The 15,791-nt window shown below is 39.3% G+C and overlaps 1 protein-coding gene across 1 annotated transcript in view; it reads left to right on the forward strand.

The window, feature by feature from the left end:
• LOC144690326 (immunoglobulin lambda-1 light chain-like) overlaps positions 1 to 15,791 on the forward strand; it is a 28,469-nt gene that overhangs the window by 10,103 nt on the left and 2,575 nt on the right. Inside the window, exons 4-6 of the mRNA XM_078557679.1 lie at positions 10,816 to 11,136; positions 11,524 to 11,568; positions 15,653 to 15,763. Coding sequence (XP_078413805.1) covers positions 10,816 to 11,136; positions 11,524 to 11,568; positions 15,653 to 15,762 — 476 coding nt within the window. The 3' untranslated portion in view covers position 15,763. The remainder of the gene's footprint in view (positions 1 to 10,815; positions 11,137 to 11,523; positions 11,569 to 15,652; positions 15,764 to 15,791) is intronic.

Raw genomic sequence — 15,791 nt, forward strand, 5'->3', positions numbered from 1 at the left:
GGATCTAAGTTACTAAATTATATTTTCGAAAAGAACAGAAGGGACCTAGATTTATATTATCCCATCAGTGTTTCAGTTTGAACGAAATGTCATTCCAATGGAAGTTCATTCCAATGGGTCGTTTATGAAGCTAAAACCATTATTGAATGTTGGCTGTAAAAATAAAAATAACTAATTTGAGTTGGGTTTTATGTTTAAGTCTATGCTGGGTTTTGTGTTTAAGTCTATGTTGGCTTTTATGTTTAACTCTGTGTTGGGTTTTATGTTAAAGTCTATGTCGGTTTTATGTTTAAATCTATGTTGGGGTTTGTGTTTAAGTCTATGTTGGGTTTTATATTTAAGTCTATGTTGGGTTTGTGTTTAAGTCTATGTTGGATTTTGTGTTTAAGTCTATGTTGGGTTTTATGTTTGAGTCTATGTTGGGTTTTATGTTTAAACTTATGTTGGGTTTTGTGTTTAAGACTATGTTGGGTTTGATGTTTAAGTCTATGTTGGGGTTTGTGTTTAAGTCTATGTCGGTTTTGTGTTTAAGTCTATGTTGGGTTTTATGTCTAAATCTGTGTTGGGTTTTATGCTTAAACCCATGTTGGGTTTTGTCTTTAAGACTATGTTGAGTTTTATGTTTAAGTCTATTTTGGGTTTTGTGTTTAAGTCTACGTTGGGTTTTGTGTTTAAGTCTACGTTGGGTTTTGTGTTTAAGACTATGTTGGGTTTTGTGTTTAAGACTATGTTGGGTTTTGTGTTTAAGACTATGTTGGGTTTTGTGTTTAAGACTATGTTGGGTTTTGTGTTTAAGACTATGTTGGGTTTTGTGTTTAAGACTATGTTGGGTTTTATGTTTAAGTCTAAGTTGGGTTTTGTGTTTAAGTCTATGTTGGGTTTTGTGTTTAAGTCTATGTTGGGTTTTGTGTTTAAGTCTATGTTGGGTTTTGTGTTTAAGTCTATGTTGGGTTTTGTGTTTAAGTCTATGTTGGGTTTTGTGTTTAAGTCTACGTTGGGTTTTGTGTTTAAGTCTACATTGGGTTTTATGTTTAAGTCTATGGTGGGTTTTGTGTTTAAGACTATGTTGGGTTTTGTGTTTAAGACTATGTTGGGTTTTATGTTTAAGACTATGTTGGGTTTTGTGTTTAAATCTGTGTTGGGTTTTATGTTTAAACCTATGTTGGGTTTTGTGTTTAAATCTGTGTTGGGTTTTATGTTTAAACCTATGTTGGGTTTTGTCTTTAAGACTATGTGGGGGTTTGTGCTTAAGTCTATGTCGGTTTTATGTTTAAGTCTATGTTGGGTTTTATGTTTAAACTTATGTTGGGTTTTGTGTTTAAGTCTATGTTGGGTTTTATGTTTAAACTTACGTTGGGGTTTGTGTTCAAGTCTATGTTGGGTTTTGTGTTTAAACTTATGTTGGGTTTTGTGTTTAAACTTATGTTGGGTTTTGTGTTTAAACTTATGTTGGGTTTTGTGTTTAAACTTATGTTGGGTTTTGTGTTTAAACTTATGTTGGGTTTTGTGTTTAAACTTATGTTGGGTTTTGTGTTTAAACTTATGTTGGGTTTTGTGTTTAAACTTATGTTGGGTTTTGTGTTTAAACTTATGTTGGGTTTTGTGTTTAAACTTATGTTGGGTTTTGTGTTTAAACTTATGTTGGGTTTTGTGTTTAAACTTATGTTGGGTTTTGTGTTTAAACTTATGTTGGGTTTTGTGTTTAAACTTATGTTGGGTTTTGTGTTTAAACTTATGTTGGGTTTTGTGTTTAAACTTATGTTGGGTTTTGTGTTTAAACTTATGTTGGGTTTTGTGTTTAAACTTATGTTGGGTTTTGTGTTTAAACTTATGTTGGGTTTTGTGTTTAAACTTATGTTGGGTTTTGTGTTTAAACTTATGTTGGGTTTTGTGTTTAAACTTATGTTGGGTTTTGTGTTTAAACTTATGTTGGGTTTTGTGTTTAAACTTATGTTGGGTTTTGTGTTTAAACTTATGTTGGGTTTTGTGTTTAAGTCTATGTTGGATTTTGTGTTTAAGTCTATGTTGGGTTTTGTGTTTAAGTCTATGTTGGGTTTTGTGTTTAAGTCTATGTTGGGTTTTGTGTTTAAGTCTATGTTGGGTTTTATGTCTATGTTGTGTTTTATGTTTAAGTCTAAGTTGGATTTTGTGTTTAAGTCTAAGTCTATGTCGGTTCTAAGTCTATGTCGGTTCTATGTTTAAGTCTGTGTTGTGCTTTATGTTAAAGTGTAAGTTGGGTTTTATGTTTAAGTCTATCTTGAGTTTTGTGTTTATGTCTATGTTGGATTTATATATAAAATATATATATAACTTTCGCTAATATCTTTTTTACGTATTTGTAAAAGCACTTACAATCTGTTTTCAGATGTTTTGCTCGTTTACTCCCATTCTATTTTCTCCTTTATTACTTTTTTGGTCATCTTTTGCTGGATTTTAAAACCCTCACAATCCTCAGACTTCAGGCAATATTTTAAGACTCTTTGTGCAAACTAATATTGTCCCTCGCTTCTCTAGGTATCCGCTGCATTGAGCTCTATGTCAAAAATTTATGTTGGCTTTGTGTTGAAATCTATGTTGGGTTCTGTGTGGAAGTGATGTTTTGCTTTTTTTCTAATCTTCTGCTGACCATTGACTCCAGTCAGTTATTTGTACAAATCTGAAATTGCGGATAAATTGACTTACCGATTTAAATAATTATTTTTTGTTTTATCCTTACTTCATTCATTTAGTTTCGCACTAATCCACTATTTTAATCCCAATACCCTAATTGGAATAGGAGATCCGTTTCAATTAAGTTTCCACGACGAGAAAAACTGAGTCGAATCAGGCAAAATATCAAACTGGCTAGGGCAATGAGTAAATGGATTCGGGATTATTGGTCATTATTGGTCACTCGCCCTGAGCCCCGTTTTAACAAGTCACTTAAGTGAAATTAAATGAGATAGCACGGATGTCTTTCACATTCAAATTAAGGCCCAATTTAAACTAATATTTTACTAACTTGCCACACTGACTTCAAAGTTCTGTTAGGCTGAATCGAGATCTGAGGTTTGAGTACCTGGAACCAGAGATGTGAGGGATAGCCTCAAATCACGTTGAACTCATGCTGGGCTGTATAACTGTAACCCAGGCGAAACCCCATTGGGCCTGCTGAAGGTATCATTGGTGTGTGACTGACTGGATCTTGATTGATCACACGGCTGTAACGGTAATGAGGCAGTAATCCAGCGAACGTGAATTCTTATCCAATCAAAGCAGTTTGAGAATGTCGTCGGGTTAGAGAAATCCCTGGACGTTTTAAAAAGAAGTGACGAGCAAGCTACCGGATTGTGATTTTAAACCATCAATTGGTTCATGCTTGTCCAGACCTTGCTTATACCTGTACCCGACCGCATTCTCAGGGAAATAATGGTTTCTCTTAACTAAAATAAAAACAGAAAATGGTGGGAAAACTCAGCAAGTCTGGCAGCGTCCGAGAGATAGGAACAGAGTTAATGTTTGGTGTCCAACATGACTCTTCCACCCGAGGGGCTTCAGCGAAAAACAGAGGATTAAAAGATGGGGCAGTAGTTAGGAAGGGCGGAGGGGTGGAGGATGTGTCTAGTCAGCAGTCAGAGACTGAGCTCACCCAGTTATCTTCTACTTTATCTACACTTTGCACCAAACCGAAAGATTGACTTCAGTCTTCATGAAATCTGAAGTTAACCTGGCAAGTTCAGAGAAATAGAAATTAAATGAGGGCTTAATACATTTATAAATAAGTGAAAACTAAATTTAAGGCAGATATCAGGGTGAATTTGCTTCAATGAAATGATCTCTATAATCTGCAGATGGGAAGCAGAATCTAATCTATGACAGAGTTTCGGCCTCGTGTGAAGACACGAGGTTGAGGTTTCAGTGCGGGAGACCCGACCAGCCCAATAACCGCCCTGATGAGTGAACCTCTCTCCCTCTCGCTCCCTTTAATTTGTGAAGCTCTAACTTTGTCAACAATGCCCAACAATAACATTTATCAAAGATAAAAGCAAAATGCTGCGGACGTTGGAAATCTGAAATCAAAACTGAAAATGCTGGAAAAACTCAGGTCTGTGGAGAGAAACAGAGTTAATGTTAATGTTAACGTTTCGGGTCTGATCCTTCAGGGCATTTATCAAGATTCACCAACCACTTATCAAAACCTGGGACTAATCATTGCAGCTTATCCGACTGTACAAGATATTGTGATACTTCATAAAAATGTCAATGTTATTGGTCAATATTAGTCTGTTTCCAGTCCTTGATTCCCAATAAATTGCACCCACACAAACTCTAGAACTTAATCCGATACTGGAGAATTGCGCTACATCAGAGTATGTTCCAATTCCTCTCTTGTGTGCTCTTTTTCGTCTTTTCCTGTTACATGTTAGGCAATTGTATTAATTACACATTTAAAAACTTGAAAGTAATGATCATTGATTTAATGGCAAACACTATATTTGAAGGCAACTTTGCTTTTCTATAAAACATTTGACTTGACTCTTTGACCCCCCCAACACAACACTGACAAGTAAGAAAAACATTTAGCAATAAATTTACATCGGGAGTAGGTTACATAATTACTCTGGGAGAGGGTTACAGAATTACTCTGGGAGTAAATTACGGAATTACTCTGGGAGTAAATTACGGAATTAGTCTGGGTGTAGGTTACGGAATTACTCTGGGTCTGGGTTACATAATTACTCTGGGTGTAGGTTACGGAATTACTCTGGGTCTGGGTTACATAATTACTCTGGGTGTAGGTTACGGAATTACTCTGGGTCTGGGTTACATAATTACTCTGGGTGTAGGTTATGGAATTACTCTGGGAGTAAATTACGGAATTACTCTCGGAGTAGGTTACGGAATTACTCTGGGTCTGGATTACATAATTCTCTGGGTGTAGGTTACGGAATTACTCGGAGTAAATTACGGAATTACTCTGGGAGTAAATTACGGAATTACTCTGGGCATAGGTTACGGAATTACTCTGGGTCTGGGTTACATAATTACTCTGGGTCTGGGTTACATAATTGCTCTGGGTGTAGGTTACGGAATTACACTGGGTGTAGGTTACAGAATTACTCTGGGTGTAGGTTACGGAATTACTCTGGGTGTAGGTTACGGAATTACTCTGGGTGTAGGTTACGGAATTACTCTGGGTGTAGGTTACGGAATTACTCTGAGTGTAGATAATGGAATTACTCTGGGTGTAGGTTACAGAATTACACTGGGTGTAGGTTACGGAATTACTCTGGGTGTAGGTTACAGAATTACTCTGGGTCTGGGTTACATAATTGCTCTGGGTGTAGGTTATGGAATTACATTGGGTGTAGGTTACGGAATTACTCTGGGTGTAGGTTACAGAATTACTCTGGGTGTAGGTTACGGAATTACTCTGGGTGTAGGTTACGGAATTACTCTGGGTGTAGGTTACGGAATTACTCTGGGTGTAGGTTACGGAATTACTCTGGGTGTAGGTTACGGAATTACTCTGGGTGTAGGTTACGGAATTACTCTGGGTTCCATGTGCAATGAGAAACTGAGTTGACGTTTTGATTCTGTATGACTCTTAATGGCACAATTCCAAAGAAGAGTCCTGTCAGACTCGAAACGTTAACTCTGTTTCTCTCTCCACAGATGCTGCCAGACCTGCTGAGTTTTTCCAGCATTTCCTGTTTTTATTTCAGATTTTCACCTTCTGCAGTATGTTGCTTTTTATTATGGAAGTATATTAGCTCAGCCCTCATGTCCATAGTACCAGATTGTTTTTTAAATCATTTCCATTAGCTCAGTTAGTTATCTTTTAGATTCGATTTCCCTATACCTGCAATCACTAACATTGGGACATTTAATACAGCTGACACTTCACATGACGTTTCCAAATCAGAAATAACATTTTGTTAGCTGCTAATTTCTAGGAATTTCTTGAATTAATTTCTTGTAAATTTCTAATATTGCATTAGATTAGTCACCATTAATAATCTGAAGCTATATGAACTGACAACCATTTCCTAAATATTGATGAGAACTTGAAGTTTGGATTGTAAATTTATATCAGATTGTTTACCAATTCAGATCTATCTTTGGGTAGCCAAAACAAAAACAGAAATACCTGGAAAAACTCAGCAGGTCTGGCAGCATCGGCGGAGAAGAAAAGAGTTGACGTTTTGAGTCCTCATGACCCTTCAACAGAACTAAGTAGAAATAGGAAAGGGGTGAAATATTCTTATTTCTACTTAGTTCTGGTGAAGGGTCATGAGGACTCAAAACGTCAACTTTGTTCTTCTCCGCCGATGCTGCCAGACCTGCTGAGTTTTTCCAGGTATTTCTGTTTTTGTTTTGGATTTCCAGCATCCACAGTTTTTTGTTTTTATCTTTGGGTAGCATTAGGACTGGGACATCCTTAAAGTGATACTCAGGGTTATGGGCTCGTTGAGTCATTACACCAGAATGAGGCTATTTTGACCCATCAAATCCCTGCCGCCTCCTGTAGAGCAATCCAGTCAGCCCCAATCCCCCACTCTATCCCTGTAACCCTGGGGCTATATTCCCTTTATGTGCCCATCCAATTTCCTTTTGAAATCATTGATTTTTAACAATTCATTCACGGGTTGTGGGCTTTGCTGGCTAGGCCAGCATTTATTGCCCATCCCTAGTTGTCCTTGAGAGGGTGGTGGTGAGCTATAGTCCATGTGGTGTAGGTACACCCACAGTGCTGTTAGGGAGGGAGTTCCAGGATTTTGACCCAGCGACAGTGAAGGAATGGCGATATATTTCCAAGTCAGGATGGTGAGTGACTTGGAGGGGAACTTCCAGGTGGTGATTTTCCCATGTATCTGTTGCCCTTGTCCTTCTAGATGGCATTGGTCATGGGTTTGGAAAGTGCTGCCTAAGGAGCCTTGTTGAATTCCTGCTGTGCATCTTGTAGATGGTACACACTGCTGCTACTGTGCATCGGTGGTGGAGGGAGTGAATGTTTGTGGATGTGGTGCCAATCAAGCGGGGCTGCTTTGTCCTGGATGGTGTCCAGCTTCTTGAGTGTTGGAGGAGCTGCACTCATCCAGGCAAGTGGGGAGTATTCTGTCACATTTTTGACTTGTGCCTTGTAGATGGTGGACAGGCTTTGGGGAGTCAGGAGATGAGTTACTCGCCAAAGGATTCCTAATCTATACTTGTCGCATGATTCCTAGCCTCTGTTTCCACCACCATACCACCATCTGTTAAAAAAAGCTCTTCCTCACATTCCCCCTGCATCTTCTGTACAAAATCTTAAATCTGTGTCCCCACTCCTTGTACCATCAGCTATTGGGAATAGCTTTTCTTTGTTTACCTTGTCTAAACCTGTTATAATCCTGTCCACCTCTATCAAATCTCCCCTCAATCTTCTTTTCTCCAAAGAGAACAACCCCAGCTTCTCCAACCCAACCTAATATTCAAAAATCATCCCTGAAACCATCCTGGTAAATATCCTCTGCATCTTCTCAAAGACCCTCTCATCCTCCCTAAAATATGGTGAACAGAAATGAACACAATTCAGTTGTGGTCTAACCAGATCTTTATAAAGGTTCAGCATAACTTCCTTGCTTTTGTGCTCAATGCCTCTATGTATGAAGCTAACGATCCCAAATGCTTTGTTAACTAGTGTCTTGATGTGCCCTGGCACCTTCAAAGATTGACACACCTGAACCCCCAAATCCCTCTCCTGCACCCACTTCAGAACTTTGTCTTCATGTCTATGTTGCCTCTCCCTATCTCTACTGCAAAATGCATCAGCTCACAGTTTTCTGCATTATATTCCATCTTCCTTTTGTCTGCCCATCTGCTAGCGAATCTATGCCCTGTTGCAGTCAATGGGTGTCATCCTCACTGTTTGCCATGCCTCCAAGTTCGGTATCATTGGCAAATTTTGAAATTTTACTCAATATTCCGATATGCAAGTCATTTTCATATATGAAAAAGCAATGGTCTTAGCACTGACCCTTGGCGAACACCACTGTCTACATGCTTCAGTATGAAAAACAACCATTTACCACAACTCACTGTTTTCTGTTCTTAAGCCAATTTTTTATCCAAGCTGCCACTGACCCTCCCAATTCCACGAGCCTGATTTTTGATCACCAGCTTTTAAGTGGCATTTTGTCAAACACTTTCTTAAAATGCATTTGGACAATATCTATGGAATTCAACCAAGAGAAGTGTGAGGTGAGGCATTTGGGGAGGTCAAATGAGGCAAAGGGTTACACAATAAATGGGAGAATACTGAGAGGTGTAGAGGAAGTGAGGGACCTTGGATTGAATGTTCACAGATCCCTGAAGGTAGCAGGACAGGTTGATAAGGTGGTTAAGAAGGCATATGAAATCTTTTCATTTATTAGCTGGGGCACAGAATATAAGAGCAAGGAGGTTATGTTGGAACTGTATAAAACATTAGTAAGGCCACAGCCTGAGTATCGTGTGCAGTTCTGGTCACCTCATTACAGAAAGGATGTAATTGCATTAGAGAGGGGACAGTGGAGATTTATGAGGATTTTTCCAGGACTGGGAAATTGCAGCTATGAGGAAAGATTGGATAGGCTGGGGTTGTTCTCCTTGGAACAAAGGAGGCTGAGGGGAGATTTGATTGAGATGTACAAAATTGTGAGGGGCCTGGATAGGGAGGGTCTATTTACTTTAGCAGAGAGTTCAGTGACTAGCGGGCATAAATTTAAAGTGATTGGTGGAAAGATTGGAGGGGAGATGAGAAAAAATCTTTCCACCCAGAGGGTGGTAGGGGTCTGGAACTTGCTGCCTGAAAGGGCAGTAGAGGCAGACACCCTCAACTCCTTTAAATGGTGTCTGGATATGCACCTCAAGTGCTGTAACCTCCAGGGCTACAGCCCAAGTGCTGGAAAATGGGAATAGGCTGGGTGGCTCATTTTTCAGCTGGAGCAGACAGGATGGGTACAATGGCCTCCCTCCTTGCTGTGAACCTTTCTACATTTTCTAAATTTTCTAAATACCTGCAAAGGAGGAACGTGCAGTGATGTGGGGAGAGGGTGGGGGAGTGGAAGTACATGAATTGCACCTTAGGAGAGCCAGCATGTGCACAATGGACCAAATGGTCTTCTTCTATGCTGTAATTATTCAATGATTCTATTTATTACCTCCTCTGTTAACTCATCAAAAATTCAATTAGATTAGTCTAGCATGCTCTGCTTTTTGCAAATTCATTGCTGGCTCTGCTTAACTTACTCAAATGTCTCCAAGTGCCAGTTGATTCTTTTCCCTGATTACTGTTTCTAAAACCTTACCCACAATTGATGTTAAACTGACCAGCCTTTGATTACTAGCAATATTCTTACATCCTTTCTGCCACATTTGCCATTTTCCAATCCTTTGGTATCTCTGCCGTTTCTGGGAGGATTGGAAGAGAATGGCAAGTGCATCGACCATCTCCACCCCCACTTCTTTTAGCAACCCAAGATGCAAACTATCCAGACCAAACAACTTATCCACTCTAAGCATAGCCAGCCTTTTCAGTACATCCTGCCTAGCAATGTTCAGCCCATCCCATAACTCTACCACCTCCGCCTCTTCCATGGTTTTGTTGGCATCCTCTTCTTTAGTAAACACCAATACAAAGGGCTCATTAAGTATTCTAGCCTTGCCCTGTACTTCTAATCATATATCACCATCTTTGGCACTAATAGGATCCACCTCAACTCTTACTATCCAATACCTATTTACATGTCGGTAAAAGACTTTTAGGTTCCCTTTCATATTAGCTCCTTTCTATTCTCTTATTCTCTCTTTGCTCATCTTATTTGCCTTTTCACTTGCCCTCTCAACATATTGCATTTGCCCTGGCTCTCCCTTAAAGAATTTGTCTGACAGGTATCTTAAAACCTCTTTTTTATCATATTCACTATCTCTCTCATCATCCAAGGTGCTGTGGTCTTGGTTTCCCCTGGCTTTCTTGCAATGTATGGAACATTTCCTCCTTAAAGATCACTGTTCTATTACTGCTTTTCCTGACAGCTTTTGGATCAATTTTACTCTAGTTGGATTTAATTTAGATCATTCCTCCCTCTTCCCCATTACTAATCTAAAGCTTGTGATGCCACGATCACTCTACCCAAATGTTCCCCCACAGACACTTGCCCCACCTCATTTCCCAGCAGCAGTTCCAGCAAATATCTCTATTCTAGTTGGCCCCAGGACATACTGGTCCAGGAATTTCTCCAGAACACATTTCAGAAATTCCTCCCCCTCCTTACCCTCTACTCTAACGCTCTCCCAATCGATATCAGGGAGTTAAAGTCCCCCAATATCACTCTATAGTTGTGGACTTTCACAAGTCTTCAATTATTCAATGGTTAGTGATGGCCTTTAGCAGAATAAATCTCAATAAATTCCATATAATTTTCTCAATAAACGACATTAAAAAGGACAGTACAGTGTTTAAGTGAAACGTAACACATGAACGTAGTGACTGAATGAAAAAATAATAATTTTTATGCGGGAACATGACTCTGATGTGAAACCCGTTAACTTGCCACATTAGATAACGCACATCTCCATGTGTCAGATTGTAAAGTTTGCAAACATTTCCATGAGAATGCCGGTGCAATATTTAATCAGAATTCGTTACAAAACTACATTGGCTGTACAGCGTTTTGGGAAATCTTTCTATAAAACATTCTCTGGAGGAGTTATCCCACCAAATGATTACTAATGCCGGCAACATTCTGTTGGTTAAGCTCCAACATTGTTTTTAACATTATTTTCCGCTCACTGATGTTGATTTAATATTTCCAGATCACGCAATAACTGCCCCCAGTGCATTCATCCTGCCGCCCTCTGCAACAGATATTGAGAGAGGGGAAAATGTCAGCCTTGGCTGTTTGTTGACATCTTTTTACCCGGATTCGCTCATTGTGACATGGAATGCATCCAGCCATTCTGTCAGCGAGGGCAATTCCCTGAAGTTTGGCGCGGCAGTGGGAGAGGGAGGCTATTACAGCTTGGTCAGTCAAATGAGGACCTCGTTAAAAAGCTGGGACGATGGAAATTCATTTACCTGTCAAGCGGATCTGGAAAAGTCCAAGAGAACGACATCAGTCATGTCAAAAGAGAAAGGTTGGTTTTAAATTATATAATATTATCGCCTCAATAAAGCTCCCTCTGCTTAAAAAATACGGATAATATATAAAGCACCGCCTTCTAAACCTGTGCACACACTCATATAATGTTAATGTGCCTGGCAAAATATAATGCTAATGTGCATAGCAAAATATAGTTAATATCATTTGGATTCTAGACATCCTCAGCTTCCAAATCCATTTCCGTCTTGTGGTCTCTGCCAGTCAATTCGGAGGGTCAGATAGACCGGACCAGAACTGAGACACAACTTTGAAAACGGGAATGAGTCAGAAATATAGTTTAAGGCTCGGTCATCAATTCAAATAAGAGCTGTATGCTGAACTACACTTTGATAACTATCACTTTCTTTGTAAATTCTCACAGCCAGAAAACTGCAACAGGAGTGTCTCCAAGTGGATTCTGACGATGGTATGTACAGGTTCCTACTTCAAACAACGAAATCTATTGCAAATCTTTCATCCCCACCTCGCGGCAATTTACAGTCAAACATCGAATGTATTTGCTTAGTGACCATGTGATTAAAGTAAACATTTCATATCAACACAAAAGATTTTGCAAAAATAGCAAGAAGACAGAACGAAAGGCTCTGTATCTGAATGCCGGTAGCAAAACAGATGAATTGTCAGCTCAAATGGAAATAAATAATTAGGACCTGATGGCCATTAGAGAGACACGGTTGCAAGGTGACCAAGGCTGGGACTGGAATATTCAAAGATGCTTGACATTTCAGAAGGACAGGAGGCTTGGAAAGGGTGGCGGGGTTGCTCTGTTAATTAAGGATAACATAGATACAATGGTGAGAGATGACCTTAGTTCTAAAGATGAAAATGTAGAATCAGTTTGAGTAGAGATATGAAATAACAAATGGAAGAAGTCCATTGTGGACATTGTGTTTACAGGCTTCCTAGCAGTAATGGCACAGAAGGACACAGTATACAGGAAGAAATAATGGGGACTTCTAAGAAAGGCACTGCAATTATCATGAGTGATTTTAATCTACATACAGATTAGGTGAATCAGATCAGCAAAGGTAGCCTGGAAAATAAGTTCACAGAGTGTTTTCAGGACAATTTCTTAGAGCAGCACATTCTAGAGACAACCAGGGAGCATGTTATTCTAGACCTGGTAGCCTGCAATGAGACAGGATTAATTAATGACCTCATAGTCAAGGAGCCTCCAGGTAGCAGTGATAATAACATGATTGAATTTCACATTTAGTTTGAGGAAGAGAAGAGTGGGTCTAAGACCAGTGTCTTAAATAAAGGCATTTACAAGGGTATGAAATCAGAGCTGCCTAAGGTAAATGGTGAAAATAGGTTATGGGGTAGGTCAGTGGAAATATAGTGGCAGACATTTAAGGAGATATTTCTTAATGTTCAGCAAAGATACATTCCAGTAAGAAAGAAAGACTCTAGGAGAGGATTGCACCACCTGTGGCTAACTAAGGAAGTTAAAGATAATATCAAATTGAAAGAAAAAGCATACAATTCTGTGAAGATTAGTGGTAGGTCAGAATATTGGACAGAATTTTAAAACCAGCATAGAATGACTAAAAAATTAATAAATGGGGAGAAATTAGAGAATGAGAGAAACCTAACTAGAAATATAAAAACAGATAGCAAAAGTTTCTACAAGTACTAAAAAAGGAAAGGAGTAACTAAAGTGAGCATGGGTCCTCTAGAGAGTGAGTCTGGGGAATTAATAATTGGAAACAAGGAAATGGCAGATATGAACAGATATTGTGTGTCTGTCTTCACAGTAGAGGACACAAATAACATCCCAGAAATACTTGTAAATCAAGAGATGGAAGGGAGAGAGGAACTTAAATCAATTACCATCACCAGGAAAAGTGTACTGAGAAAACTATTAGAACTAAAGGCTTCATCATAGGGGCCTAAAAGAATTGGCTATGGAGATAGTCAATGCATTGGTTTTAATTTTCCAAAATTCCCTTGATTCTTGAAAATAGCAAATGTGACTCCTCTATTTAAGAAAGGAGGGAAACAGAAAGCAGAAAACTACAGGCCAGTTAGTTTAGCATCTGTCATAGGGAAATTTCTGGAATCTATTATTAAGGAGGAGGTTATAAGGGAGCACTAAGAAAATCTCAATGCAATCAGGCAGAGTCAACATGGTTTTGTGAAACAGAAATCATGTTTAACTAATTTATTGGAGTTCTTTGAGGAAGTAACAAATAACATGGATAAAGGGGGAACATGTAATTCACACATACACATAATTTATTGTTATTATTAGTAGCAGACAGTTGTGTTCCCCAAGGCTCAGTGCTAGAACCACTGCCCTTTTCTTGCCCTATCTATTTGGATCTTGGAATACAGTAAAATTTCAAAATTTGCCCATGATACTAAACTTAGAGGAGTGGAACCAGTGAGGATGATAGGAATTGCTTGCAACAGGACTATCAGAATGGACAGGTAGTGACAGATGGAATTTAATACAGAGAAGTGTGAGGTGATGCATTTTGGCAGAAGCAATAGGGAGAGGTAATATAGACTTAATTGCACCATTCTAAAGAGTGTGTAGGATCAGAGGGTCCTAGAAATGCATTAGCATCAATCCTTGAAGGTGGCAGGACATACTGAGAGTGGTTAGAAAAACATATGGGACCTTGGGTTTCATAAATGGAGACATTGAGTACAAAAGCAGAGAAGTTATGATATATCTTTATAAAGCTCTGGTTAGGCCCCAACTAGAGAATTGTGTTCAGTTCTGATCAGCAGACTTTAGGAAGAATGTGAAGGTCTTTGTGAGAGTGCAGAGGAGATTTACCAAAATGGTTCCGGGAAATGGTGGGTGAGGGGAGTGGTTTAGTTACAAGATTAGGTCTACTTGGAGCAAAGGAGCTTGAAGGGAGAATTGATAGAGGTGTACAAGATTACGGCAGGTTTGGATAAGGTAGACAAGGAAAAGTTCTTCCCATTAGCTGATAGTACAAGGATTCGGGGACCCAGATTTAAGATTTTAGGAAAGAGATGCAGGGGAGATGTAAGACTCACTGCCCACGAGGGTGGTGGACGTGGAAACAATCAATGATTTCAGAAGGAAATTGGATGGGCACTTGAAGGAAATAAACTTGCAGGGCTAGGGGATCGAGTGGGAGGAGTGAGACTGTCTGGGTTGCTCTATGGGGAGCTGGCATAGACCTGATGGGCCAAATGGCCTCATTCTGTGCTGTAAATGACTCTCTAGCTCTATTAATCGTTCTGGGGATACAGGTATCACTGGCAACACCAGCAGGTATTCCCTAATTGCCTTTGAGTCATCTTCTTGAACAGCTCCAGTGTGTGTGTGTGTGGTAAAGGTGCTTTCACAGTGCTGGTAGGTAGGGAGTTTCAGGATTCTAACCAGGAACCATGGGGAACCCATATATGTCCAAATTATAATGGTGTGACACTTGGAGCAGGAAAATACATCTGGTGCAATAAAAACAGAAAATGCTGGAAAAACTCAGCACACCTGGCAGCATCTGTGGAGAGAGAAATAGAGTTAGCGTTTCACATCTAATATGACTCTTCTTTGAAACTGGGTACATCCAGTGTCCTGGCCAATATTTACCTCTCAACAAACGCCTTAACACCAAGTGACTTCATCTTCAGCTTGTCAGAAACTGTGTTGTGATTCAAACTTTATTTTTGGTTAAATTTTAGAGTAGCAGCAAACTGAGAGCCCAGTAAACTTTTTAATGTTGAACATCAGCTGGGCTTTGAAGAACATTGAGCAGAACTGTGCAGATATATTCATGGTTCTGTTACCGAAATAGACACCTGGAGTTGGCAATTGTATTCAGAGTCTATTGCCTGTGAGCTGCTCCATACTGACAGCTGCAGTTTAACGCTGCTCTTACAGAGTGGGGCAAATTAATGGGTCAAGTTACATTGCCAGTCGCACAACAAACTAAGTGCAGTTTTGTGCATGTTAGACATACAAAAACATAGCACTCATCTCAGGATACTGATGAGGTTTTTAAGTAAGTGAAGAGTACAGACTTTTTGTTAACATTGAGTCAATTTCCTGGCAGCTTTTTAAGCTTCATTTCCTGACCGATCATTGTTGTAACTATCTGAAACCCAACCAGTGTGAATTTATCACTAAAGATTAGGGTTGCCACCCCTCCAGGATTGTCCTGGAGTCTCCAAGAATTAAAGATTAATCTCCTAGGCACTTCTGCGAGAAACCTGAGAGAAAAAAATGTGTATTTTTCATCTCATTGGAACATTTTATTCAGTAGTTATAAAAATATTGGAGGTGGAGAAGGAATCTGATTTACTGGTTGCAGAGACAGGAGGATATGTGATGAAACCTTCAGGAATATGTCCACCCAGAGTTGGGACGCTACTGGCTGTCCAAACAAAGGCGCTGGTGTGACTAATCCTTAATACTCCTGTTTTACATAAACTAGATATACTTTCACAATGATGGTTTTAATGATATGAATTTTGCATTAACGTATTTTGTTTCCTTTCTATCAAAGATGAGCCACCAAGTTCACTTCCAGTAATTATATTATCCTTGCGAATCCTCTTTTTTAAATCTTTGGTTTTCAATGGGTTGATGACTTCTACCATATGGGTCTCAAACTAAGGTAAACCTCAAAATGTTCATCTTTTCAC

This window comes from Cetorhinus maximus, chromosome 15 (assembly GCF_964194155.1).
Source record: "Cetorhinus maximus chromosome 15, sCetMax3.hap1.1, whole genome shotgun sequence".
NCBI classification, from domain to species: Eukaryota; Metazoa; Chordata; class Chondrichthyes; order Lamniformes; family Cetorhinidae; genus Cetorhinus; species Cetorhinus maximus.